At 36.0% G+C, this 24,883-nt stretch overlaps 3 protein-coding genes across 9 annotated transcripts in view; 1 reads left to right on the plus strand and 2 right to left on the minus strand.

Annotated features, from left to right (window-relative positions):
* Nucleotides 1-7,103, plus strand: part of LOC118277304 (protein EFR3 homolog cmp44E) — a 501,236-nt gene extending 494,133 nt beyond the window's left edge. For 3 of the 4 annotated variants that reach the window (XM_050696385.1, XM_050696383.1, XM_050696384.1), the window contains 3 exons: nucleotides 1,336-1,497; nucleotides 2,031-2,196; nucleotides 2,602-7,103. In XM_050696385.1, coding sequence (XP_050552342.1) covers nucleotides 1,336-1,497; nucleotides 2,031-2,186 — 318 coding nt within the window. In that variant the 3' untranslated portion in view covers nucleotides 2,187-2,196; nucleotides 2,602-7,103. Of the gene's footprint in view, nucleotides 1-644; nucleotides 756-1,335; nucleotides 1,498-2,030; nucleotides 2,197-2,601 lie in introns of those variants that run through there. The other variant, XM_050696386.1, reaches the window with a different exon arrangement.
* A 2,583-nt stretch (nucleotides 7,104-9,686) lies between these two features.
* LOC118277462 (reticulon-4-interacting protein 1, mitochondrial) lies at nucleotides 9,687-18,714 on the minus strand. Of its 2 annotated transcripts, none has more exons than XM_050696388.1 (13): nucleotides 18,602-18,714; nucleotides 18,303-18,396; nucleotides 16,990-17,070; nucleotides 16,285-16,450; nucleotides 15,883-16,053; nucleotides 15,187-15,327; nucleotides 14,504-14,618; nucleotides 13,939-14,067; nucleotides 13,313-13,434; nucleotides 12,387-12,546; nucleotides 11,433-11,553; nucleotides 10,815-10,934; nucleotides 9,687-10,335 (listed from the first exon to the last, which is right to left on the minus strand). In XM_050696388.1, the coding sequence occupies exons 2-13, from the start codon at nucleotides 18,348-18,350 to the stop codon at nucleotides 10,249-10,251; spliced, it is 1,461 nt and encodes a 486-aa protein (XP_050552345.1). In that variant the 5' UTR covers nucleotides 18,351-18,396; nucleotides 18,602-18,714; the 3' UTR covers nucleotides 9,687-10,248. The 2 variants fall into 2 exon arrangements, with proteins under 2 accessions (XP_050552345.1, XP_050552344.1); XM_050696387.1 differs by having other exon boundaries at nucleotides 18,492-18,658.
* Nucleotides 18,715-19,799: 1,085 nt separating this feature from the next.
* Nucleotides 19,800-23,803, minus strand: LOC118277388 (hypodermin-A). 3 transcript variants are annotated; one of them, XM_050696390.1, is made up of 8 exons: nucleotides 23,571-23,803; nucleotides 22,990-23,134; nucleotides 22,615-22,692; nucleotides 22,062-22,206; nucleotides 21,535-21,645; nucleotides 20,784-20,945; nucleotides 20,417-20,542; nucleotides 19,800-19,990 (listed from the first exon to the last, which is right to left on the minus strand). In XM_050696390.1, exons 1-8 carry the CDS (start codon nucleotides 23,671-23,673, stop codon nucleotides 19,886-19,888), a joined length of 975 nt encoding a protein of 324 aa, XP_050552347.1. In that variant the 5' UTR covers nucleotides 23,674-23,803; the 3' UTR covers nucleotides 19,800-19,885. The 3 variants fall into 3 exon arrangements, with proteins under 3 accessions (XP_050552347.1, XP_035452053.1, XP_050552346.1); XM_035596160.2 differs by having other exon boundaries at nucleotides 21,532-21,645; nucleotides 23,598-23,802; XM_050696389.1 differs by having other exon boundaries at nucleotides 21,532-21,645; nucleotides 23,571-23,802.
* Nucleotides 23,804-24,883: the final 1,080 nt, after the last annotated feature.

Below are 24,883 nucleotides of genomic sequence, written 5' to 3' on the forward strand. Positions count from 1 at the left end.
GCTTATACTGTCATTGCATATTGTAGTAATTGAATTCAATGTCCTATTTAACCGTCTTAAAAAAGAGGAGGTTCTCAATTCGGCCGATATGTTTTTTTTAGTCAAAAAATTTCTGTGGTGATTACCAACTAACTGTGACTCCTCTGGTTTTGCGGGTGTCCATGGACACAGATCGCTTACCATCAGGTGTCGTTTGCCCCGTATTCCATAAAACAAATCTAGGCTTCTTCAAAGTTGTGTAGTTAATTTTATGTTTAAAAAAGTTACCAATGGGAACTATGAGGAAACTATGTATTTTATTTATTCCCCAATGATTACTACATGGTTGGTGCGGTGGCTGGGCAACGTGTAGGGGTTTCAATTCCCGCACAGAGCAACTCTTTGTGTGATCCATAAATTGATGTTTCGGGTCATGTGAACTTGTTTGTATATTTGTAAACGCACCCACGACACAGGAGAAAATACTAATGTGGGGGAACGTCTTAAAAAAAGAAATCTACAAGTTACTTTTGCAGTAATAGAACTGTAAACATAACCTAAAAAAGATCTATTTGAAGAACATATAGTTAGGTGTAGTTAGAATATGTCATAAAGTTCCAAATTCCCTATCAAACATCCTTTCTCCTTTCCCTTCCCCCTGTCAGCGCACTGACAATGACTTCTGGCACTGGGGCCACCAGGAGTCGCACAGCAGTGAGCGCTACTCGCGACGGGATAGGAAACTTACGGTAATGGCGTAGTATGAATATTTAGACATGTTAGATATGTAGTTCATTTATTTTATTATTGTATTGTAATTGAATTATCATGGTCGACTTTGTAATTACATATATACAAATGGTCATGTATTTATTAGATTGTATTGTAATTGAATTATCATGGTCGACTTTGTAATTATTTTAGTATTAGATTAAAAGAGAAAGTGTGTTACTATTTTAAGTATAGGTATGGTTTGTTATGCGCTGCATTGAAAAGCAATGGTACTGGTTTTTTGTAAATTAGATTTGTATTATTGTATATTGTAAAACCTGATTACTTAAGATTCGTATTTTTTGAGTATTTTGAATTCAAACTGGTTATATGGTGGTTAATCTAGTAGCTTTGTTTTGCCATATGAATAATACTTCTGGGTATTCAAGGGCACCAACGATTTTACCATCTCAAATGCATTTAATAAAAAAAATCTTTATTTGACAAAAATATACATTACGTCAACCCACCAAACTGTTAAAACAATTTGACGGCGGGAATAGCGCTTTTAATTTTATACCTATAATTACATAAACAAATAAAATCTAATGTAATATTCTAAAAAAAAAATCTAAATATTTCCAGGCAAACGGCACGGCATCATGCGTGAGCCTGGAAGCGCTGCGTCGCGCGGCGGGCGGGCCGAGCGCGGCGGAGCGCCGGGACGCCGAGCGGCGCCGCGCCACGCTCAACAACGCCTTCCGCACCGCGCCCTTCGACCATCTGCTGCATATTACACAGCCTAAGGTAAGCCAAACCTACATTTTGGAACGAACACATAGCTTTGCAGGTGAAAGACTGACGGACAATCTGGGAGAGCCCTACTTCGGCATTGCTGAATCGGTTTGACCGGAGTCATATCACGGCCTCACAGAAAACCGACGTGTAATAACGCTTGCGTTGTATTTCGTTGTGTGAGCGAAGTTACCGGAGGTCAAATTACCCCCCTTCTCAATAAATATAACTAGCAGACTACTTCATACAAAAATGATGCCATATTGTAAGATTTTTTTGTGTTAAAAGTCTAAATTATTTATTTCCAATAGACCAGGAAGGCACTTTTGAACGTTAGAGCAAATATAATAATATTAAAATTGAAGAAAATTGAAGATTCTCTAGTGAAGCTATTTACTCGTTCTAAAGTGTAGTTTCCTATGGAGAAGAAGCTCCGTAGTAGTGTAGTTTAGACTCAAACTTCAAATACAAAGACTAATCCACTACACACTATTCAGTACTTACTAGTACCTACCATTGCTAACAACAACCCATATATCTCCCAGTACGAGATCAAGGACAAGTTGGAGGAGATCTTCAACTCGATCAGCGAGGAGCCCCTGCTGCCGGGCTCGGGCGCGTGTTCCCCCGCCGCACACAAGTCCTACACCAGCGCCGTGCCGCCATACACCAAGTACTTTCCGGAGCTGTTCCTCTACTGAGCTTATTGTGGTATGTATAAACACCTAACTTATATAAATAACTTGTATAAATGTTACTGATAAGTGAATAAAAAGCATTAAAGGCGGGGTTTTCGGGCTCACCAGATAGCAGTAAATGCCGAGATAGAGAATCTTATATTTTATTTGAACGCGCATATTAGCGCATCCGGAGATTACTCCGGAACTACTGGTCTGGTTTGAATAATTCGTTTTGGGTAGTCTATTTATATTGAAGAAGGTTATAGACTATAAAACATAATATGTACTACGATTAATAGGAGCCGAACCGAACATAGCAGGTGAAACCGCGCGGAAGTTGCTAGTGTTATAAATTATAGCATTACAAATATACTCGTATAAAGTATTATACTTTTACAACATTTATTCTTAATAATATTGTTATTTTTATTTCCAGTTCAAATCCAAACCGGTGGAGGAATACCAATCTTCAGTAGTGGCCTGTGGATGTTAGTTTCGCTCGACTTATGCTAAGGTATACGGTATCGGCTCGCAGATGACATCGTTCGTGTGATCACTTACCTCAAGACTGCCTGGATGATAATACTTTTGGCCTAAACTATTAATCATTATCCTGACATGTAATATGGTGAGATTTTGTCATAGTTTATTTTGTGGTTATTGCTATTGTTTAAGTCTTAACCCGTTGTATGCCGGAACGCAGATCTACGCGAGACACAATGTGTTTTCTATTGTTGTCTTATATACGGCATACGAGGGGTTAAACATGTCTACTTGGGAGTAAATAAATGTAAGAGTGCCGTGTATGAGAGAGAGCTCATAAGTGTAACAAACACTTTATGAAAACCGCATCAAAATCGGTTCAGCCCATCGTGAGATAATCGCTGACAAACATACGCAGGTCAAACTAAGAATCTTCTTTTGTGAAGTGAGTTAATAAGAATATGTATAGACGACCTGATTAAAGATTAGTATATCTGGAAGTCATTAGGGGAGGCCTATGTTTAGTAGTGGATGTCTTGTGGCTGATATGTTAAGACAAGAATAAGAAAAGAAAAACGTAACTAACTTTCTTAAACTACGACAAAATCTTCCTATATTTCATGTCGGGTACCAATTCATATAAACAATGTCTTTGCGAAATATTCAATTTTTGACATAATACTATATAATAATTGAAATAATCGACGTGTAATCTGACTTTGGCTCCAACTTTGATAATAATAAGTAATGTATAACGACTTAACTACATTCCTGTTGCTTTTACTCACAATATTGTAATTATTATATTGTTATAGGAGAATCTCTTATTACTAATGCATATATAGGGCATTTGTTATCAATTGTGACTTAGGTAGTATCTAATTAAAAAACACTCCCGAGTTATGTAAATTTTCGAGGGTGATCGACCACTTTCAAGCCTCACCGGGGCTTATAATCATGATGCGTATCATTTTGTATGCGGCAATCGACTTCGCCACTAAATTCCCAAACTTTAATTCGATTTTATCTAAGACTAGACTTTTCTTATTTCGAATAATTTCGGCAAGAAACAAATGGCTTTTATTTTTTAAATATATGCTCATGAAACGTTTTTTGTTTCTGTTATTTGTATCGTGTCATCCTTCCTGCAAATTAACTAAAATTGAACTTCTTGACATGAAAATGACGCTTTATGAGACATAATATGTAATTAAAAATACATTTTCTATAGTCACAATTAATAACAAAACTATAACTATTTGATATTTAGTAGGTGGCTAAGGTACGGTGTGGTTTGGTGAAAGCAATATTCTGTTTTTTATGTTGCCCTGGTAGGGACCAACTGTCTGGCTGAGAGATATCTATCAGATAGACTTATCTACTGATTTAAATAGACGTCTTTTTTTACCTATGAAACTGCTGTCTTTCGTGAAAAAATTTTTAAGGTAAATGTCAATTTTGAGAATAAAAAGTTGATGTGGTTTGTTCAAATTTGATGTGATGAAAAGAGAATACTAATAAATTATTGATTTTAATAAAAGATTTTAATGATTTGGATAAAGATAACAAGGGCGTTGCCGGCCTTTTGTGGGTTAGGAATTTAAGGGTGGTTGGGAGATCGGGGATTGGGAAGATTGGATTCATTGGGGGACACGGATACAACGGTTATGGTTACACTTTGGCAACGGGTGTCTTGTGACTAAATAAAGGCCTATGTATGTTCAGCATTGAACGTCTTGCTAATATGATAAAAATGACTATGAAAAAAAAATTGAAATGGCCGAATGACAGTTTCATAGGTGAAGTGACATCTTATTAATATATCGTGGTTATTGAGAGAGATATAATTACGTAATTGTTTAGAAGAAGTAGAAAAATATGTAGGCTAGTACAAATGTTTGATTTTGGTCGGTAAAGTTATTGGTCAACTGTGAAAAGTATTTTGATTGATCGTTTTGGTGAAATGTTAGGTTGCCTTATACAATAATTGAAAGATTTATTGAAAGTATAATTATGAATTCTTATTTACTACGTCAAATGAACATTTATCTATAGTACAATTTCTCAGTAGTAGCACGGAGTCTGGAATTGTGCCCAGTATATGGCAATAGGCTCACCCCCTACTACATGGGACTTATAACACAAATGGTGAAAAATGGGTGTACATTGTATAGCAGCATTACGAGCCGTAATGTGCACCTCTGCCTACCCCTTCGGGGATAAAAGGAATGACGGTACTACTATCAAATTACCATAAATGAAAAGAGGTTTATGTTAGAGAACCAGTTATTGTGTCTATTTTTAAACTTCACAATTTAGTAAACGCTTTAATGCATTCAAGCTATGTTATAGCAAGATATTTATTATGAATTGTTATGTATTTATAATCGACATTATTCATATAATTATATGAATTAATATAATTATATCAGTATCCCAATATTTCGTATTATGATTGTATTATTTACGTTTATATGTATAGCTAAGTGAATGATATTCTTACACCTAAATAATTATTAATATAATGTGATTAATTTATTATATGTTATTGTGAATGTGTTTTTATACTGTTTTAAACAATATTATGTTTAAATATTGTCTTAAAACTTATACATTTGTTAGAATTTAAACCTTTCATTTTATTAGGACACCATGGTCGCACTTCCAACAAAATGTATTCAGTTGTATAGAGGGTATCTTACCACAAGGCTTACTGCAATTTATTTACTAGTAAAAACATGCTTAATTTTACGGCTTATAGCTTAAGCCAAATACATTATTACAGTTTAAAGTGATAACGCAATTGAAATGTCACCGCGTTCAATCCTCTGATTGGCTAGCTCCAATTAACTAACCAATCAAAAGCTGAAAAGACTGTTGTACGACTATGGTGTCCAATGAAATGAAAGTCCTTACCTCCGCACTCAGAGATATTTAATAATTCCTTAGTAACGACTTTATCCCAAAAACATTTGCTCAGGACTGGGTTAAGTTGTTAAGTAACCATTAAATGACTCTGAGTGTGTCGGTTAGTCCTTAAAATGCTAATGTTGTACCTAAACCATGTAGAAAGAGTTTCTTTCAAGTAACACTGCCTTTAAGATTGAGCTGTTTATAGCAGATCATGAGCGAATGATTCGTCGCTTCTATGTCCATTAAAATGTTAAGTACCTGTTGTAAAATTGTAATGATTCGCTCATGAAATGCAATAGCCTTAGTACGACCTTTTACGTTGAACGAAATAGAAACAAGAGCGTGTTCGCCGTACCCTTAGTATAAGTTTGCTTTACGTTTAACGTAATCGGAACGAGAGCGGCGCTCTGATTGGTTGGTTTATTCGAGCCGACCAATCAGAGAGCCGAACCCCATCCCCTTTTACATGGGACTTATAACACAAATGGTGAAAAGTGGGTGTACATTACGTGCCGTAATGTGCACCTCTGCCTAACCCTTCAAGGATAAAAAGGCGTGACGTTGGTATCAAACTCATACTAAGGAACAGAGCGCTAAACGGACTCTCGTTTCGATCTCGTTAAACGTAAAACAAACTCGTACTAAGCCCTTTGTTCAGCATTTTTTGTATAATCTTTTTGATATGTTGTAGAAAAGCTAATTGCTTCCGACATTTTATATACTGTTTGAAAGAGTTAATGTTTGCCTATACGAGGAATGTTTTGTCTGTCTTGATTCAACTGCATCGCTGCAAGTTCTCTTCTATTAATATTTGACATGGTGAAAAGCTTCATCCGTTATCCAAATTACATGTTTGCAGCCTTTCGGGTTAAAAACCTAGTAAGGGCAAGTACCAATGTGACTTTTTCCGAGTTATATGTACTTTCTAAGATTATTTAGACACTACTGACAAACGGTGAAAGAAAACATCGTGAGGAAACCTGAGCTTATAATTTCTAATTATAATTATAAGATCTTATTATAAGTTAGAAAGAAGTTAATTTCTAATTATAAGTTTGAAATTGCTAACACGCATTGAGAAGTCGTGGTGATTAATGCTCAAACCTTATGAGAAGATTGGTTGCATAGATAAAGTGTTAAGTAACAAACAACTAAAATTACTTTTGCATTTGCATTGCAAAAAGTACTCACGATGCAGTTGAATCAAGTTGTTGGTGACATTTTTCACAAACCTGAATTATAAGCAGTGATAGGAATAGGTAATGCTTATTAGCCTACACTTTAAAGAAGAGACTTCCTTATTATTATATCACTGATTATAAGCCTCTCGTTAAGCCCCTTCACTAATATGTTTGTTGGTCAATTTAGTACATTTTTAGTAAAAACATGAATATTGCGGGCGGTGAAGGTGCGCGGTGGACGGCGGGTGAAAGTATATGTATGTGTATATAATCGTTGCATCGTTCTATGTACTTAATGTTATATACTAAATGTATCGTTCAGTACTCGGTTGTGTACTAAATAAATGTGGTTCCAATTATATTTTTGTTGTTTTATTGTCGTTTGTGGTTAAGTATGTTTCATCTAGTTGCCATGTTTTAACTGGTTGCCAGTTATGTTGCCCTGGTACTTTCTCAATACAATACATTTATCTCCACCCCTATTCCTCTCATGGGTGTCATAAGAACCACGAATTAAGGGCAGCACAATCAAATTAAGTTATTATCCAGCGTAGGCGATCGACAGCGTATTCATTTACTGGACTATACTGAGGCCACTACAACGCGACGCGTCTGCACGGTGCATACGTTATGCGCCAAACCTACACTGGACAAACGCTCAATTTAAAGTTGCTCTGATACCTGTTTGCACCAACCAAGGAACCCATACGTTAAGAAAAGTGACATTTGTGTTTTCAGAAATCTATATAAGTGACACCTGACAGTACAGGTAAGTTTAGGTACTCATTAAGAGATAGCTAAGGGATGGTTGGTAAAAACGGACATAAGGCACCATGGCTAACCGGGCAGGCACTGCCTAGCGGGTTACTGAGCTCCGGCATAAAAAACAAGAGTAGGAACAGGGTGCTATTTAGTCAGTAAGAACTGAGACTCTCGCTTCGCCCAAGGGGAGAAGTCAATTAATGATTTGCCTCCTTAAAAAAGGGCGCTCTCTACATCAAGGATAAACAATAAAACTCCACAAATATTTAAACAACAGTTTATATTTTAAAATAACGTTTATCTATCTACATTACATTTCAGTTAATTTACCCTATCTACTTTGGACGAGTTATTGAGGTCGGTACAGATCAGATACTGCTTTGTGACAATCCCTTGCCTTATTAGGTACATGTTTGTAACTATGTAATGTCTACGTCAATACAAAGTACATAACTTTTTAAATACTTACTTTAACTTTAAGCATCCTCAATCGAGTATGTAGTATGTATATTTAGAGACAGAGTGACTGAATCTAAAGGCATAAAAGAGACTGCACAACTGGGAGGAGCCCAGTCGCCAAGCACCACAGAAATTTGACTTAAAACTAAGCGGGTCCTATGTGTGAGCTATTATACTTGCTTGCTATAATAGGTATGGCAAAAATGTCTAAACGCACGGCAATTTGTTCTAGATTCGAGTATGCATAATTACTACGACTGTGCCGGAACCGTGTCATTTGGCGATCCATTGTCTCTGCCTACCCCAATTGGAGACAATTACGTCCTCGCGGCAACCCTAAAGCGTGTTGTTTATTATTATAAGCCCCTACCGTAGCTTGAAACTAGTCGAGCACCCGCTTGGAATAAATAACACGATTAAATCATATTACACACATTTTTACTTAATAAGTTTATGATTAAAAATAAGCTTCTCATTTTGATAACATTCTCTGTTTGTCCCTGTCATAATAATTGAATTAATAACGTATCATACATCATGATTCCTGTATCGATATAGACATTACTTAGTTAGTTTGTAAATGGCACTTACAATAATATTCATGTAATAAATAATGCATTAAAAGTAAATACATAACACAAAACGTGTTCGCATCAAAACCGGACTATATTAAAAGCTCAGATTTGGAAAGTTCATAAGTTTGTTGCAGCTACACGTTGCAGCAACCGTTGCTACGTCGTATTCATGGTAAACATTTTGCTTAGCAACAGTTGATCAACGTTGTTGATGAATAGCGAGAATGCTGCTGGAAACTTTGTTTAAACTAATATAAACTGATGTTTTCGCTCGCCGGGCGTCAACTCTGCAGCATGCCGCGATCAACTTCGCAACACAAGTGTTGCCCGCAACATGTGTTGCAACCATGTTGCTAAACAAAATGTTTACCATGAATACAAGGCTTTACGTGTCAAGCGTTGCTGCAACGTGTCGCGTCAGTGTGGCCGGAACATTAAAATTGGCGTACAATGAGTAAAATTTGAATTTCAGAAAATTATTGAATATTTTTTTTTATATACACTTTTGTTTGAGCACCTATTTATTTTAGTAACTTTATTTACATTATTTACAGATCTGTTTACATATTTAATTGTACAGTCTTCTGATGTTGTGACGCATTTAGGAGCCACTTAAGACATCCACACTGATTTTATATAGATACTTTAGGTAACGTTAAGAGTAAAACTTATAGTAACAATGGATATAATTCTCTAAAATAAATAACAAAAAAGAAAAATATTCAAAAATAAAACAAATACGTAAATAATATTTTATAGTACGTGTGAATACTTGTAAATAATTTTAGGTATACGAGTTTATTGTCGAGGCTACATTATTAATATTCGACCAAATATAATTGCACGCATTCAGTGTGATATGGCTAACATTTACCAGCGGTCGGAATTAGGTAGAGTTATTTATGTACTTGCATCCAAATGTTGATATTAATGTGTACCTTCCGTGGATTTCTAATGGACAATCCCGTGTGGCCAACAATATTACAACTGAATAATAATAAGAAAGAAATTGTTCTCACAAGCTATGTTGTGAGAACTACAAATCTGGCAACATCACACGTATTGATATTTTGCTGTTTGGCAACGTCGTGCGTATTTTAAAGATACCGGTACATACATATATATTCTTTCGCTGTATGAAATCAGTGCAGTGTAAGTACATGAATAACTCTACCTAGTTCCGATCTCTGCTCATTACACTAGCTATTGGATTTCGCAGTGTTCCTACAATTCGAATTAAGTAACTAATTGATGAACTTATTTCATAAAAGTAATTTTTAATTAAGTTTAGGAACAACATTCCACAGGAACATTTTATTGAGTTCCGTTTTTAATAAATACATCGCTACGTATGTTATGTGGTCCTGGTAACTAAATGTATAAATGTAGATTTTTAAGGAGGTATTTTTGTTTCGCAATATAGAAAAATAAATATAATATAATAATAAATAATTCGTTCGAATTTGCGCTAAATCACTAAATTGCCTATTCAGTCAAATCAATTTAGATCTTAAAACAAAACGTCTGTCTAGATTTTATTATTTTTCATTTTTTTTCTGATTTTCGTTATGTTTGGATTTGTATGCAGTATTTTTGTATAAATAAGATAATTCCTATTTAATTTTATGATCCTCCACTGGCAGTGATGGTTACTTAGAACTAAGACTGGCCCGATGTACCAGGCTCACATAAAGGAACAGATGTAATTTGCTAAGGGAAACGTATGACTGTGGTACCGATCGCGTCATCGCTGCACGCGTGCGCGAGTGCGCTCTCGAACTCTTGTGGTAGGTATACCTGAAAAATAAGGAAGAAAGAACTCTATATCAGACTGACTCGTTAGTCAAGTAGTCGCAAGTGCGACTGCCAGGCAAGGGGTCCTCGGGTTCGATACCCGGCTCGGGCAAAGTATTACTAGGCATTTTCGGTTTTCAGAAAATTTCTCAGAGCTAGCACGGAGTCTGGAATTGTGCCCAGTATATGGCAATAGGCTTACTACATATTACATGGGACTTATAACACAAATAGTGAAAAATTGGTATACATTGTACAGCGGCGTTACGTGCCGTACATTATGTGCACATCTGCCAACCCCTTCGAGGATCAAAAGGCGTGACGTTGTGAACTCTTTACTATTCATATTCGCCTGGTGTTCTTGCTTCTATTATATTCATCCTTTTTAAAGCATTATGCAAAAAATAGTAAGTTTCATTTAACAAAATAGAGAAGAAGTAGATTGTATTTTCCATATTATCGTGCTAATATTTTATCTTTACCTTATCAAGTATAGGCGCCATAGTACCGCGCTCAACTAGTTTGGCAAGAGCTTCCAAGCCTTCTCTTAGTCTAAATCGATCTTCTAGCCAATCTGTATTGGAACCACAGCCCACCAGCCACTGTGAAACAAAATACGACAATATACTTAGTAAGTTCTACCATTTGTGTTGCGCGTTGCAATGTCTTTGCATTGTTCTCACATATACGTACAATTACAAATTGAATAAAATTATCAGAAAAATTGTAAACATATTTTTTTATAAGAGTAACAGACAGTCTATTATTTATTTGTTGATGTTTCATAAGTAGTAAATGGTTTAATTAGAACAAATGATTTGACTTTGACTTCACTTCGAATGAAAAGTTTATCAAAATAGTATATGATTGAAAAAAAGTACCTATGGAGTTTCTTGCTTGTTCTTCTCCATAGGAATCTACACTTCGGAAGGAGCAAATAGCTTCACTAGAGGACTGACCGACAGACAGACGTAATTAATATTATTCTATTTGCTTCAAAAGTGCCTTCCTGGTCTAGTTGAAAGTGGTCTATTTGAAATAAATGGTTTTGTCTTTGACGTTGACTATAATTACAGTACAAATATATTTGCTTAACTTACCCGTAAGACCCTAAAGGTGTAGAATGAAGTAGCATATATTATAGCGAAAGGCGTCGGCAGGCGGTCGGTGATCAGCGGCCCCGGTCTCAAGTCGACGAAAGCTGTGCGCGATGCTGTTGCCCTGGTAGCAAAATATAGGTGATGGAAACATTTGTTTGGAAATAACAAACACTTTTATTTATTTATTTAATAATATCAACTCTGGGCCAAATTGAATCGGCATGAAACAACTTTTTTTTAACGTTGATAAGTCTACGTTTGGCCACCAACCCGCTTACTGCCAGGACGGCGAATCGAAGATGTGGCTGAGGATGGAGCACAGGCTTAGAAAGTACCTATTTACTCTGACCTTGAAAAGACCCGGGTTGTATTTTTCAGGAAAGATAGAAGCCGGCTGATTGTTCCATACCCTGGCTGCACGGATTAGGAACGTGAATTCGAACCGTTTCGCCGTATGAGTGATGTTACAACACACCCAATCATTCCCTCTCCTTCATCCTATTCCCAATCCAAAAAGCTACTTGTAACTTCCCTGGTTTTGCAGGGTGTCCATGAGCAGCGTTTATTGTTTACCATCAAGAGCTTATTATATGTCTGCATATTTATGTGTACCTAGTACATTAGATAGTGACGAACTAGTCGTTAGATAGTGATTGCCGTACACGATTAGTACAGATGAAAAGAGATAGCAATTGTTTTCATTGACGAAGCGATGCATCGTGCGTATTTGTGAACTAGGTACGTTATACAGAGTAATCAATGTTTATATAACTTCTTTATGTTCGCAAATTGATGTAACTGGTCCTGGGTAACTATTGTAATCTTCAAACACAACACTACCACCCATTAAAGCCCGGACAGATAGTTTTAGATAACTTTATATATCTGTTAGAAAGTCGGCTACCTAGAGTAAGTGAAACGGCCCAAAAATCAACTGAAAATCAGCATTCATACTTGAGTAATGCAGGTTTGTTGGCGAGTGCTATAGGGGGCACCTCTGCGGCTGCGCAGGCGAGCACGGCGTCCCACGGGCCCGTGCGCCGCGCCCGCGCCTCCAGGCTCGACCACGCGCCCGACTCACGGTTGCCTTCTATGTCCACGAAGTCTGAGGCGCCTGGTGATGGCAACGCAATCATGTTAATAACACGCATAATGTCTATAAGGACAAATAATGTAAAAAGAAATCTAGCAATTAGATTAGATGAGAAGATTTTAAGTGTGAGAGAGCCATGCTTCGGCACGAATGGGCCGGCTCGATCGGAGTGATACCACGGCCTCACAGAAATCCGACGTGAAACAACGCTTGCGTTGTGTTTCGTTGTGTGAGTGAGGTTACCGGAGGCCCAATTCCCCCTTCCCAATCTTCCCAATCCCCGATTCCCGAACAACAACCCTTAAATTCCTAACCACCAAAAAGGTAGAACCTTTGGTGTTTTAAGTGTCCATTGGGCGGCGGCGATTGCTTACCATCAGGTGATACACGGGCTCGACGACCGGCGTGTTCCATAAAAAAAATTATGATCACACAATATTATGATGCAATCGAGCGGATCTAATGATGGCATTGAAAGGATTGATGAAACGGAACTGCACACACTATAGCAAACACATATTGAGTATGATCTCAGTAGTTCTATTTATTTTATCTGACGTCATAGGTATGGTTTAAGATGTGTCTTAAATTTTAACCATATTTTTATAACACGACGTCTTACGTGAGCGATCTAGAAGCGAACGCGAAGCGGTACGATGAGCGATCAATTGACTTGGTCGAATAAGCAAGTGGTATCTTCCAGTTAACTTTTTATAAATGCCTTTCATTTACCAAACCGAAATCAAAAAGTACCAGGCAAGTAGCAACAGTAAGGAGATTTAATTACCTAGATCCTTGAGTGTGAGCGCGGCGTGTCGGGGCGCGACGACGGTGACGTGTACCCCCCACGAGCTCAGCAGTTGTACCAGCGCACAACCCTCGCCGCTGGCCGCGCCACATACTGCTACCCTGCAACGTTACAACAAACAATTAATATTTGTTCTATAAATTCATTAAATAATGCCTATAAGTTACCTAAGGCTAAAGTCCCGATTTGACGTTTCTTTAATTAAAGTTAATGGGGCATTAAGATAAGAGAGAAATGCTATTTTGTGCAACACTTTAAAGATTCATTAATATTTAAAGTCACTTTAAAAATGTAATGATCGTTTCTACAACTGACTGTAAATCACGGTTTACTCATGTACATTAATGTAGAAAAGCTCTACTAGTATCGAGTCACAGAGGGACTCTTCTTCATGAGCAACGCTTTGCTTTGCTGTACTATGCTTTGTGGTGTTGTGCTTTTCTCCATTAATATAAACCGTGATTTTTAGTATGTCTCACATAGTTATTATAAAAATAAAATCTATACGTCTAACAACATTGCACTTTTACATGTCAATATTAAAAATGATTAGCTTGGGAGGACCGATATTTTCTGACTACTCTGAGAAGAAACACAGAACATACCGTTTCCCTTTACAGTTATCAGGCGTGTAAGCGATGTTCCGAAGCGCTATTAGGGCTTCGCCCCCGGCCCAGGGCAAGGACGCCGCTGTATCGGCTGCGAGACCGCGGGGGCGTTTGCTCACTCGAGTACTAGGAAAACAAAGATTCATAAGAGGTTTGTTGACATAGATAACTATGAGAAAATGAGGTTCCACAATCGAAAAATTCCACGTCATACATTATTTTCGTACTATTGATGAAAATTAGGATCTATTTAATAAATAATATATAAAACAGGAATATTTGATAGAAAAGAACAAATGTTAGGACATACATACATATCATCATGCCTTTAATACCTGAAGGGGGAGGCAGACATGCACATTATGGCACAAAATACCACTGTACACCCACTTTTCACAATTTATGTTGTAAGTCCCATGTAATAGGAGGTGAACCTATTGCCATATACCGGGCACATTTCCAGACTCCGTGCTACTACTGAGAAATTTCGAAAAACCGAAATAAGCCCATGTTAAGAATATCTTCTTTATATGGGACAGTAAAAAGTAATAAAAATAGTTACCTGCGGATAGTCAACAGTTCGGTGGCCGCCCCACCACACCACTCCGAGACACATCCCCATACTTCGTCTCCCATTTCTAAGTCCGTCACACCTTGGCCTACGTCCAGCACCACGCCTGGAAAACAAACACATTTTTAGCGAAAATTTACTTTTTTTTATTCATCGTCAGCAGAATTTATTGTTTACAGACTTTGTTTATTATGTAAGCCAGTAAACGAGCTAACGGATCATACGCAAGCAATCACCGCCGCCCATGAACACCCGAAACAACAGAAGCGTTACAAGTGTGTTGCCGGCCTTTTGAGGGTTAGAAATTAAAGAGTTGTTGAGGAATCGGTTTGGGAATGGGAATCAAACGACACACACAAAGAAACACAACGCAAGCGTTGTTTCACGTCGGTTTTCTGTGAGGCCGTGGTATCACTCCGGTCAAGCCGGCCCATTCGTGCCGAAGCATGGCTCTCCCTCACTTCTCCCACAGAATATATCTGCTGAATAAACCTCTCTTAAGAGAACATTTGCCCTAATCCCCACACTTGACATGCAGGTTGGAGATTATAGTTATCACCAAAAAGCTTTTAGGCAGATTTAGGAGTTTTATTCCTCAACAAATCAAAATTAATCAAAAGTTAAATTCCACTGACTTCAGGTACCAGGCGCACATAACAATCCAGGAGCCTTACCTGCGAATCCTCTCCCGACAGTGACGTATCCGCGGTACAGTAGGGAGCGCAGTAAGTGGGCGCGGCCGCGCAACGCCCCTCGGTCCACCGTGCATATACTGAATGCTTGCACACGTACTAACACCTCCCCTGAACCCGCGCCTAGGGAATGTAAAAATGTTGGTTAGTTCATCGTAATTTTGTTACATAATAACTTTCTGAACGTCATAATTTTTACTGAACTATCACTTAATAGCGTTCTATAGTATCTACGTATCCCCATGAGGCAAAAGCGAGACTTTTGGTGAAATAAAAATCGATAGAACAAAATAAATAGCTGTCTTTTTCTTCGGCAAATGATATCTTCTGATTAGTTTCAGATTAGTATAATCTAAAACATTTTGTTCATATTCCTGAGATGCAATAGGCTCTCATGGTTTCTGTTAAATAGATATAACAAAACTACTACTACCAATAGCATCATCTGGTGTCTTAGTTGTATACTAATTATGTATTGTCTATGAATTGTTAAATTCCTTATGTATGTGATAAGTAAACTCCTTGTATATTGTTTGTAATAAAACGTCAGTTGATTGCAAACCATTTATAGCGTTTTATTAGTTTTGGTACTTTTCTTTTCTGATTAGTCGTTACTGTAGAACCAGGCTAACAGGAGTTGCAGGGGCTATTATATAAATGTCCAAAAGACTAAGTTACCAGGAGCGACAGCGTCCTCGACGAGTATGACGGACTGGTCGGCCTGCGAGTGCAGCGCGCGCGCGTGCGGCCCGCCGTGCTGGCGCCGCGATATCTTCAGGCCCAGCAGCACGCCCGCGCTGCCGCCCGCCACCACGCCGCACGCGAATATTAACATACTGCGACGCCATACTGGAAATAAATAAATATTTTGTTTCATGGAAAAGGTAAAAACTTGTATCACCTTTTTTCCCACTGTTATTCTACGTAGTCCGTATGCTTGACTGTTCTATTCTATCCCTTACAGTGTAATCTAAAGACACTCACCCTCATAGTAACTTGAATTACTTTGTAATAAGTGTCAATTTTAACTAATCTACTGCTGGGTAAATAACAATTACAAAGTAAACTTAGCATACCAACCTCTATCGTGCCACAACGCCACCAGTTCTTCATAGAGTAAGACGGGCGAGAGGGGCGGAGCACCCTCGCGGATGCGGCGCACCGCCTCGCGGGTCCAGGCGGCCGCGCGCTCGCGACCCTCCGCGATCAGCTCGTTGTGCCAAATGTCGTGAAATGCTTCACGGATCTATGATTTTTATAAAGAAACTGTTAAATATATATATAACAAAATAATATGTTCTACCAATAGCGTCATCTGATGTATTAGTTCTAAACTAATTATGTATGTAGACCTATGAATTGTTAAATTCTTTATGTGATAAGTAAACTCCTTGTATATTGTTTATAATAAAATGTCAGTTGATTGCAAACCATTTATAGCGGTCTATTAGAAACATTAATATGATCTACAATTTTACTCAGTATAAATTTTTCATTCTTTGAACCACACTGAAGTCAACTGCACAGAGGTTAGATCAATTTAAATGAAATGCGATTCAAACTGACAATTATCTTTACAGCGACCATAAAAATGTAAACAAGTACAAATATTTTATATTATTGTTTAACATTTTTATTAAACTTTGAATCAAAATACCAGATATAGCGTACACATACCTCCATTGAACACTGATATAGCAATAAATCATGACACAAGTATACCACGGTTCATCCTAGTATCTTATCTTACAGAATGTAGATAACTACGGTACTAGGTCAACATACCTTCTGAATAGCATCCACCGTGGTCTGCACAACATCTTGTACGCGCGATTTACCATTGTCAGCTACAGTTTTTGCTGCTACCTGATGAGATATGGGTGAAATAATTTTATTAGTTGTATTCTTGTTACATCAGTTGATTTATTTGTCAAAACAACAGAATGTTTAATTACCTAACTATAATATGTGATTAGATTTGCAATATGCTAGTTTTCTGCTAGTCAAATTAATACTTTTTTCGGATCATCAAAAACAATATTTTCTATGAATTTTGTATGAAATACTTGTAGTGTGTTATGATGTCATCAGATTTTTATGTCAAATATCAGACTAAATAGTAGATCAAAAATCTATGAAAAGTCGAAATAAATTATTTTATTAAAAAACGAAATAATTAGGTTTAACTGAAAATTGCAATGTAAGATTTTGTGAGAACTTTATATAAAGATTGACTTTTATCTTATCATAAAATCATATTTCAGAAATATTCAGATTGTTAGGGTTCAATATTACTTTTTGCTAATACAAAATGAATTTATTTTATGAAAGTATTTTAAATTGACCAAAATAAAAGATTTTATTTATTTTGTAAATATGCTAAATATAAGCACTTTTCACAGATGATAAAATGTTTCTGATTATTATCAATACTCATACCTCCATGTGAGATGAGGACTTTGGTCAGAAGTGGCCACTTATAGCCTGGTGATAATGATGATGATTTTTTGTTTTATAAAGAGTTACTTCTATTTTTTATAATGTAGTGTGTGCATAGTTTGTTAAGCATACATGAACAAGTACAAGTAGGATGTAAAACAAGTAATGAATGCATTTAATTTTAATACATATCAACATACTAGCTACATTACCCAACATCAAATATGTAAAATGTTTATATTCCTTTAAAATGGGTAGCTACAAATGTTTTGTTTACCTACAGTTACATTATACCTAATTATATTCACATAAATAAAATACAGACTTAATTTACAAGGATAGAAATTCAAGGAAAACTAAGTGGAGCAACCTAGAATCATCAATATTTACTATTTTGCAACATGAAATAGTTAGTAGTGTGAGCAATGTGTGCTAAATGACTAAAATAAATGAACATTATATAAGTCCATGGTCATTAGCAGTAAAACTAGGGCAATGACATTTCATTGTCATAACAAAAACAAACAGAGAATAGTTAAATCGTAGTTTGTGAAAGAATTCCGATGGCTAGAAACATTTACTAAAAAAAATGACGTGAATAACCGACGCACTTTCGCGCGAAACTACCAGGATGTCATAAGTTAGCAAGAGTCACTTACTTGTAATGCTTCGAGTTTTTCACCAGCTCTGTGCTTCAATTCATCCATGTCAGAGCGTCACGAGCCGATGGAGGGTCAGCGTTAGCCGCTTAAACTGTTAAATCACATCCAAAACCTTAACCTTTGGACACAATCCGGCCTAAATATTTGCAATCCCAAAATAGACCGAATGTCACAATAAACACTTACGTGAACTCATTTTGTGAAAAAACTTAGTGGTATATTTAATTTCTAGTATTGTTAACTTTACGGATTATGTTGGTATATTGCTTGCAGTTACGTAAAATTAAAATTATTACCTTATCCAAACATAACCTCTATAAATTGTTTGACAATTTGCATTTTAAATTTTTGACAGTTTGACATATGATTGCGAATCTGACAATTCTGACGTAGCCATAGACTGCGTTCCATTTTACGCTTTATTCAACTTGATACGATAGCGTTTGTAGTATAAAATAAATTAAGACATTATCAAAATAACAAAAATGAACTAACTAAAGTTTAAAGTAACAGTACTGATCACCCTAAAAATTGTGTTTGCTTTAGAGAAAATACTAATGTTCTAAATAGCCAAGTAGCCCAGACCGCTCTCTTTTTACAATCAGATTTATTCTTTTACATGCTTACTTGTATTCTGATTCTGATACTGGTTTCATACCACCTTTGGTGGGTCTACGAGTTTTGACAGGATAATAGTTTCTAAAACCAAATAGGGACATAGTACATACTACAACATATCTATAATACAATTACTACTTCTAAGCTTAACGTATCGAACTGATGCTGCCCAATACTGCCATTTGCGTTCACTGCGAAGGTATAAGTACACAGTAATAGTATATATATATTTTTTTGGTGTGGCAAAATTTTCGTACCTTCATCTATAACGGCAATTGAACACGTTTTCACCGATTAAAAAATAGTTGTTTTTTTTTAATATTATAATTATCTTAAGAAGTACGACGATAAAAAATGTTTTGTAGATTTTTGATATCTTTCATTAGTCATAACTGGAGATTTTTATACATAACGAAACAAAAAAGAACTTGTTGATATGAATATCGTATTCAAACTTAATACCCACCAGGAAAAATAACTCCTGTATTTTGAGCTAGACATCAGTTAACGTATTTTTTGTCTGGATTATGTTTTTTTTACGTTGTTGTGTTTTTTTTTTAGTTAACCGAATTTAACCAATCACCTATGATAACCCAACTATCATGATCACGTATCACGATGATGGTAGAATTATATGGTAGCGAGACCAAGGTGGAACCCATACATAATAAAATGTGGCTAGTTTATGAGGGCGTGTTATTTATTGCTATGATATTTTTCTAGGCACCATTTGTAATTTGATTTTTTTATGCTTTATCAAACTAGAAAAGCGTAGACAAGCTAGTTAATTTTATAAATGGTATTCATAAACAGTTTTATTGATGGAATGAGAAGGCTTGACAAAATAAAAAAATGGTGACAAATAAAAAACCAAAATAAATCATTGCTAATATTTATTCTAAAAAATAATTTATACATTTACGTTTGCTGTACTGTAATTATGATAAAGTTATCAAGTTATTTTATTTTATGTCGACTGGGATGAGGTTTTCTGTACTGTCAGCGCTTTCCGGGTGATCAGGAATGTCTCCGAGCACTTTGTCAATCCATAATCGGCTGTATGCAACCTAGAAAAAAAACGATTCAATTACTTACCTACCTCTTCTTTAATATGAACTCCTAGTACAAATATATACCTGAGACTACTAGGTATATAAGAGCTCAATAATTTTAGTAAATAAATACATCTCCCCCACTCTTCTTTCTTACTATTTCTTCATTTATGTGGGTAGGTACCAAACTTATACCTACTTTGATAAATCTGCTATATAAATATCTTAATAACAATGTGTCTTCGAAGTTTACCTACATTACTTTCTTCGGCTTAGATTATACAATTTTTTCAGAAGGTTTTAATTCCACTGATTACAGAATAAATTTTATACCCACTGGGTTGCAACTGTATGAATTTTTAATTTCATGTAATTCCATTAATCACGAATTTTAATAATTTCATTATATAGAATAATTTCAAATCACCAATTAATTATTACCTTAGCAAAAATTCCTGGTTTCGACTTGTAAGCGCACTCTTCAGTGCCGGAAAACAGTGCTATGCCGTAAAGTGTGCCCGCGCGATTGAGGCCACTAAAATGAACCGCCGGATCACCTGTGTCACCCTGGTACCAAAACATTGAGAGAACTGTTACAATTGCCTTTCGTCAAGGTTTTGAATATTTTGGTGATAATTATTGAACAGTTAGAAGTAGATAGGTATCTATGTATGTATTATGTGTAGGTGCCATGTAGCAATGTAGTTTTAAAGCATGTACAAATAATATCAAACTAATAGAGATAAGAAAATTGATCGAAAGCAAAAGTAAAACACTGAAGATTTTGTGTAAAGTAGGTAATACTAACAGCACATAACGCAACTCCTTTTATAACGCTTTGTAAGCACATATTGTCATGTTGTAGGTGATAATCGTTCCCGTAAATCAATCGACATTCACTGCGGCTTACTTCCCGAACTATCATTCGTCGCAATTCTTGATTCTCTCCTTCTCTAATTTGCCCAGTCACCTGTAATTAAATGTTACACAAAATACTAAATACAATTAGTTTTGTATGCCCTAACTTCTATGTGTTTCTAATACCCTAGTAGTCGTAGATTAGAAGTAACGTAATACTTGATCTTTACACGTGCGCATAAATTACTACGTAAAGTTCATCGCACTGTGTAGAAATTGAAACTACATTTTTCCAGGTCATTTTCTATCTCATCTATTTGAACGAACCGTATATTAGGTGCGACAAAGATGGATAGATAGATAGATGATAGATAGCGGTTTTTCGTAGATAATGACGGCTTTTGCAACACTATAAGCATGGCCTTGGCGGTGTGCCAGAGAGCCTCGCTCTAACACTTTTTGATCATGGGAACCTGGTACCCACGGAAGTAAATACCAGATTGATGCTCCCATTACCTATTTACCTACAATGAAGTGTATTTTTTTCAACATTCATTCGTTGTGGAATTTTGTTGTTGTAGATTGTGGAGCTAATAGACCAAAAAATAGGAAATATAAAACCTAGGCTAGGATAAGTACAAAAGAATCTAATTTCTAGATTTTTCTTCCTCGTGTTCATAAAAACAGCTTGATATTACCACAGAACCATATCCAGTAACAACAGTTTCTCCGAACAGCTGTGGCAGATCAGCATCAGGGCCAGCTAATGATACGACCTGCATTCTGCTGTTTTCAGCTATCGGCAGATTCACCTGTAATACCAGGAAGGCATAAATTGAAGGTAATAGTCGCTTCATACTTAGATTAGTGACTATCTAAAACTTAGTAAAGACTAATCTTGAGTTGAGAACTGTTTGAAACATCACTGAAGCGCTCCGATCTATAGATAAAGTTGCTGAATGCAGTTTAGTTTGTAAAATTGTAATATTTTTATGATGAAACTAACATTTGCCCAATTTTACTGGAAATGAATGGTACCTACCTAGACAGACATTACCTATAGACAGATTTGTGTGGTCCGGTAGCAAGATTTTTTGCATCGAGTAAAATATTATGGGTTTTTTTTTCAAAATTAGCAATCCGGCAATATTACAACATGGGACTTACAACTGGTGGAAACTGCCTGCCCATTTGGGGATTTATTTAAAGGCGTAATTTGATGTTTTACCTTGACCATGGCTAAGTTATGTTCCGGATAGTACTGATCCATCCTGTAGTCCGGGTGTCTCTTGATTTCCACCACTGACAATATCCTCCCGCCGAAATCTCTGAACACGGATCCCATCCGAACTGATACCTCTTCTTTTGTAACGCTGTTGACGAAAAATACTTATTTTTAAGCCCATATTTGCATTTAACGTAATATAAGTAATTATGTCATACATTACAGACATAAAGTCATGCTACGTTCAAGCCACCAGCCTTTTACAAAGTCAGACAGCAAATTACTCACACTACACCAATATACCTACTTCACAAACAAACAACCTCTTCAATATTTATGCTACCCTAAAACAAGTATTATTATTCCTTTCGATTTCTAAATTAATTCATTAATCTTTTTATGAATTTTTTTAAAGTGCATTCTGATTCATAAAAAGTATGGCTTTTCCGACTTAATTTTTGCAGTGGATATTATTACTAAACACCAATTTATATCATTACTTTTTACACATACATTTTATTTATAGGGATCATGAAAATGATAAATAATGACTTACTAGTCGAAGCACTGTGCTGCAGTGAGTATCCACACTTTTCCAACAATTGCTCCACCACACCAGTGCTTACCATGTAGTCTAGAATAAAAATATTATAATGAATAACATTAATAATGTAAAGAATTTCACAAAATACATTTTTTGTCAGTAGGAAATGTAACTACATCACCACCACTCCTGGATTTTGGGTCTTCTAGACAGAAAAGAGGATTTATCGTAATCATATTGTCTATCAGAGAGCGCTGAATCGATCTGTAGTTCCTTACGGTCAGTGGGTCATCTTAGGGCTTTAGGCCAGCTTAATATGCTGTTAGCAGTCACCACACTTTAATTGGGTAATGAAGTTACCTTAGGAAAATTATCTTTATTTCTTACCTTACAGATACCGTATAGGGATAGTCTTCTAGACAGACCAATCCAGTTTCAGTTGTTAGTCTTTTTCTTCTTACATGAGTGAGATCTTCTTCCATTTTAGGCGGGAATTCGCATTCTAACTCAGTCCTCTTTGTGGTGACCATGGCTAAAGCAAAAGAAACGAACTCTTGTTAACTTCTCATCTCCTGGTACATGTGAACTTTCATTGTCAAAGTAGAGTAGTAAAAAAACGTTGCGTGTGATCGTCTCACACTACAACAATTTTTTTGAATAGTTGATCGTGAAATACCACGTTTTCAAATTTTGTTTATGCCAATTTTCTCTGAAATCTCAACAGATCAAAATGCTTTTGAGATTTTTTGTTTATTGTACAAATTCTACTTAAAGAATTTCCTAATTAATATTTACGCTTGTACAGAACTAACTCAATTTTAGAGGAGCTTTTAAGGTCAAAATAAGAACCTACATAATTTGAAATACTGGTCAGATTACTTCCCCTCCATAATAATTGCTGTTACCCTAGTAAACTTTAACAAAATTAATTAACAAGGTAATGAACTAAATAAAGTATAAAATCGCACATGTCCATAAATAAATTTTCTTCTTACCGCTTTCCACGAATACATTACGGTTAAAATTATTAACTAAAACTAAAAAATACATCAAATACTGAATGCACTCCATTGCTGTAAAATTGCAATAAAATTGTACTAAGTAAGTGTTCAGAAACGTTCACATTATCTGTCCATTTTACGTAATGTTGAAAAGACGTTGAAAATAGAGTAAAGTTCACAAGAAACTAACGTTTGCGGGTAATTTCATCTAATCGCTGGTTTATGCACAGTTAGTTATTCAAACAATAATTGTGATTAAGTAACAACGCATTGTTTCTCAGCACAATAGCGGAACTTTGTAAAACAAACGTTACAAATTACTTACTGGTTACTATAACACATCTCGCTGGAATTCATAATTTCTATTTAGCTATGACACTGTATATTATGTTTGCCTATAAATACTTGTAAATAGTTTATAAACTAAGTGAATTCTGTCAACTATCTACTTCTATCTATCTACTTCACAGTGTTCGTGAATTCCATGTAACTCTGCCGCACTCAGAGACACTTACGGCCAATTTCAATAACTTATCTATCTGCAGATTTGCTTACTAGATATACAATTTTGACACATTTTGTATGGAGCTTATGTCAAAATGCCAGCACATCTACAGATAGATAGGTTATTGAAATTAGCCGTTAATATTATTACTTCAACTATTCCCTTAGTAACGATTTTGTTCCGAAAACCTGACTGAAAATGATTGAGTATGGCGGGTAAGATTTTAAAAATAAATCCGCGTCCTCGCTCCGTCCTTAGTTATCAATTTTCTTTTTATAATAAACATTTAAAGATTATAAGGTACGGTGAAATCGTATCCAAAAGACATAAATGATAAAACAAAAGAACTTAATTTTTTTATTCAGGTAAAGTGTCTCTTGCGTTGTGTTTCGTTGTGTGAGTGGGGTTAGCGGAGGCCCAATTACCCCCCCATCCCAAACCCCGATTCTCCAACAAACCTTAAATTAACTCCCAAAAGGCCGATAGGTAACGCACGCTTATGGTGTTTCGGGTGTCCATGGGAGGCGGCGATTGTTTATCATCAGGTGAACTGTCTGTTCGTGTACCGGCTTATATCATAAAAAATCCTAACCTAGGTATCTAGCTATTTCCCTGGCTATGTAAAGGCATCTAAACATTGCGCCTAACATCGAAACTATGCAATAGCACCATCAGTTATTATCAGTCAATTGAAGGCTTAACAAATATGGTAGGTCTTCGGTTCTTCAGGCGATTTGTGTATTGTAATCTTTATTAATTTTCTAATAAAATGAAA

Source organism: Spodoptera frugiperda, chromosome 10, assembly GCF_023101765.2.
Source record: "Spodoptera frugiperda isolate SF20-4 chromosome 10, AGI-APGP_CSIRO_Sfru_2.0, whole genome shotgun sequence".
Lineage (NCBI taxonomy): Eukaryota > Metazoa > Arthropoda > Insecta > Lepidoptera > Noctuidae > Spodoptera > Spodoptera frugiperda.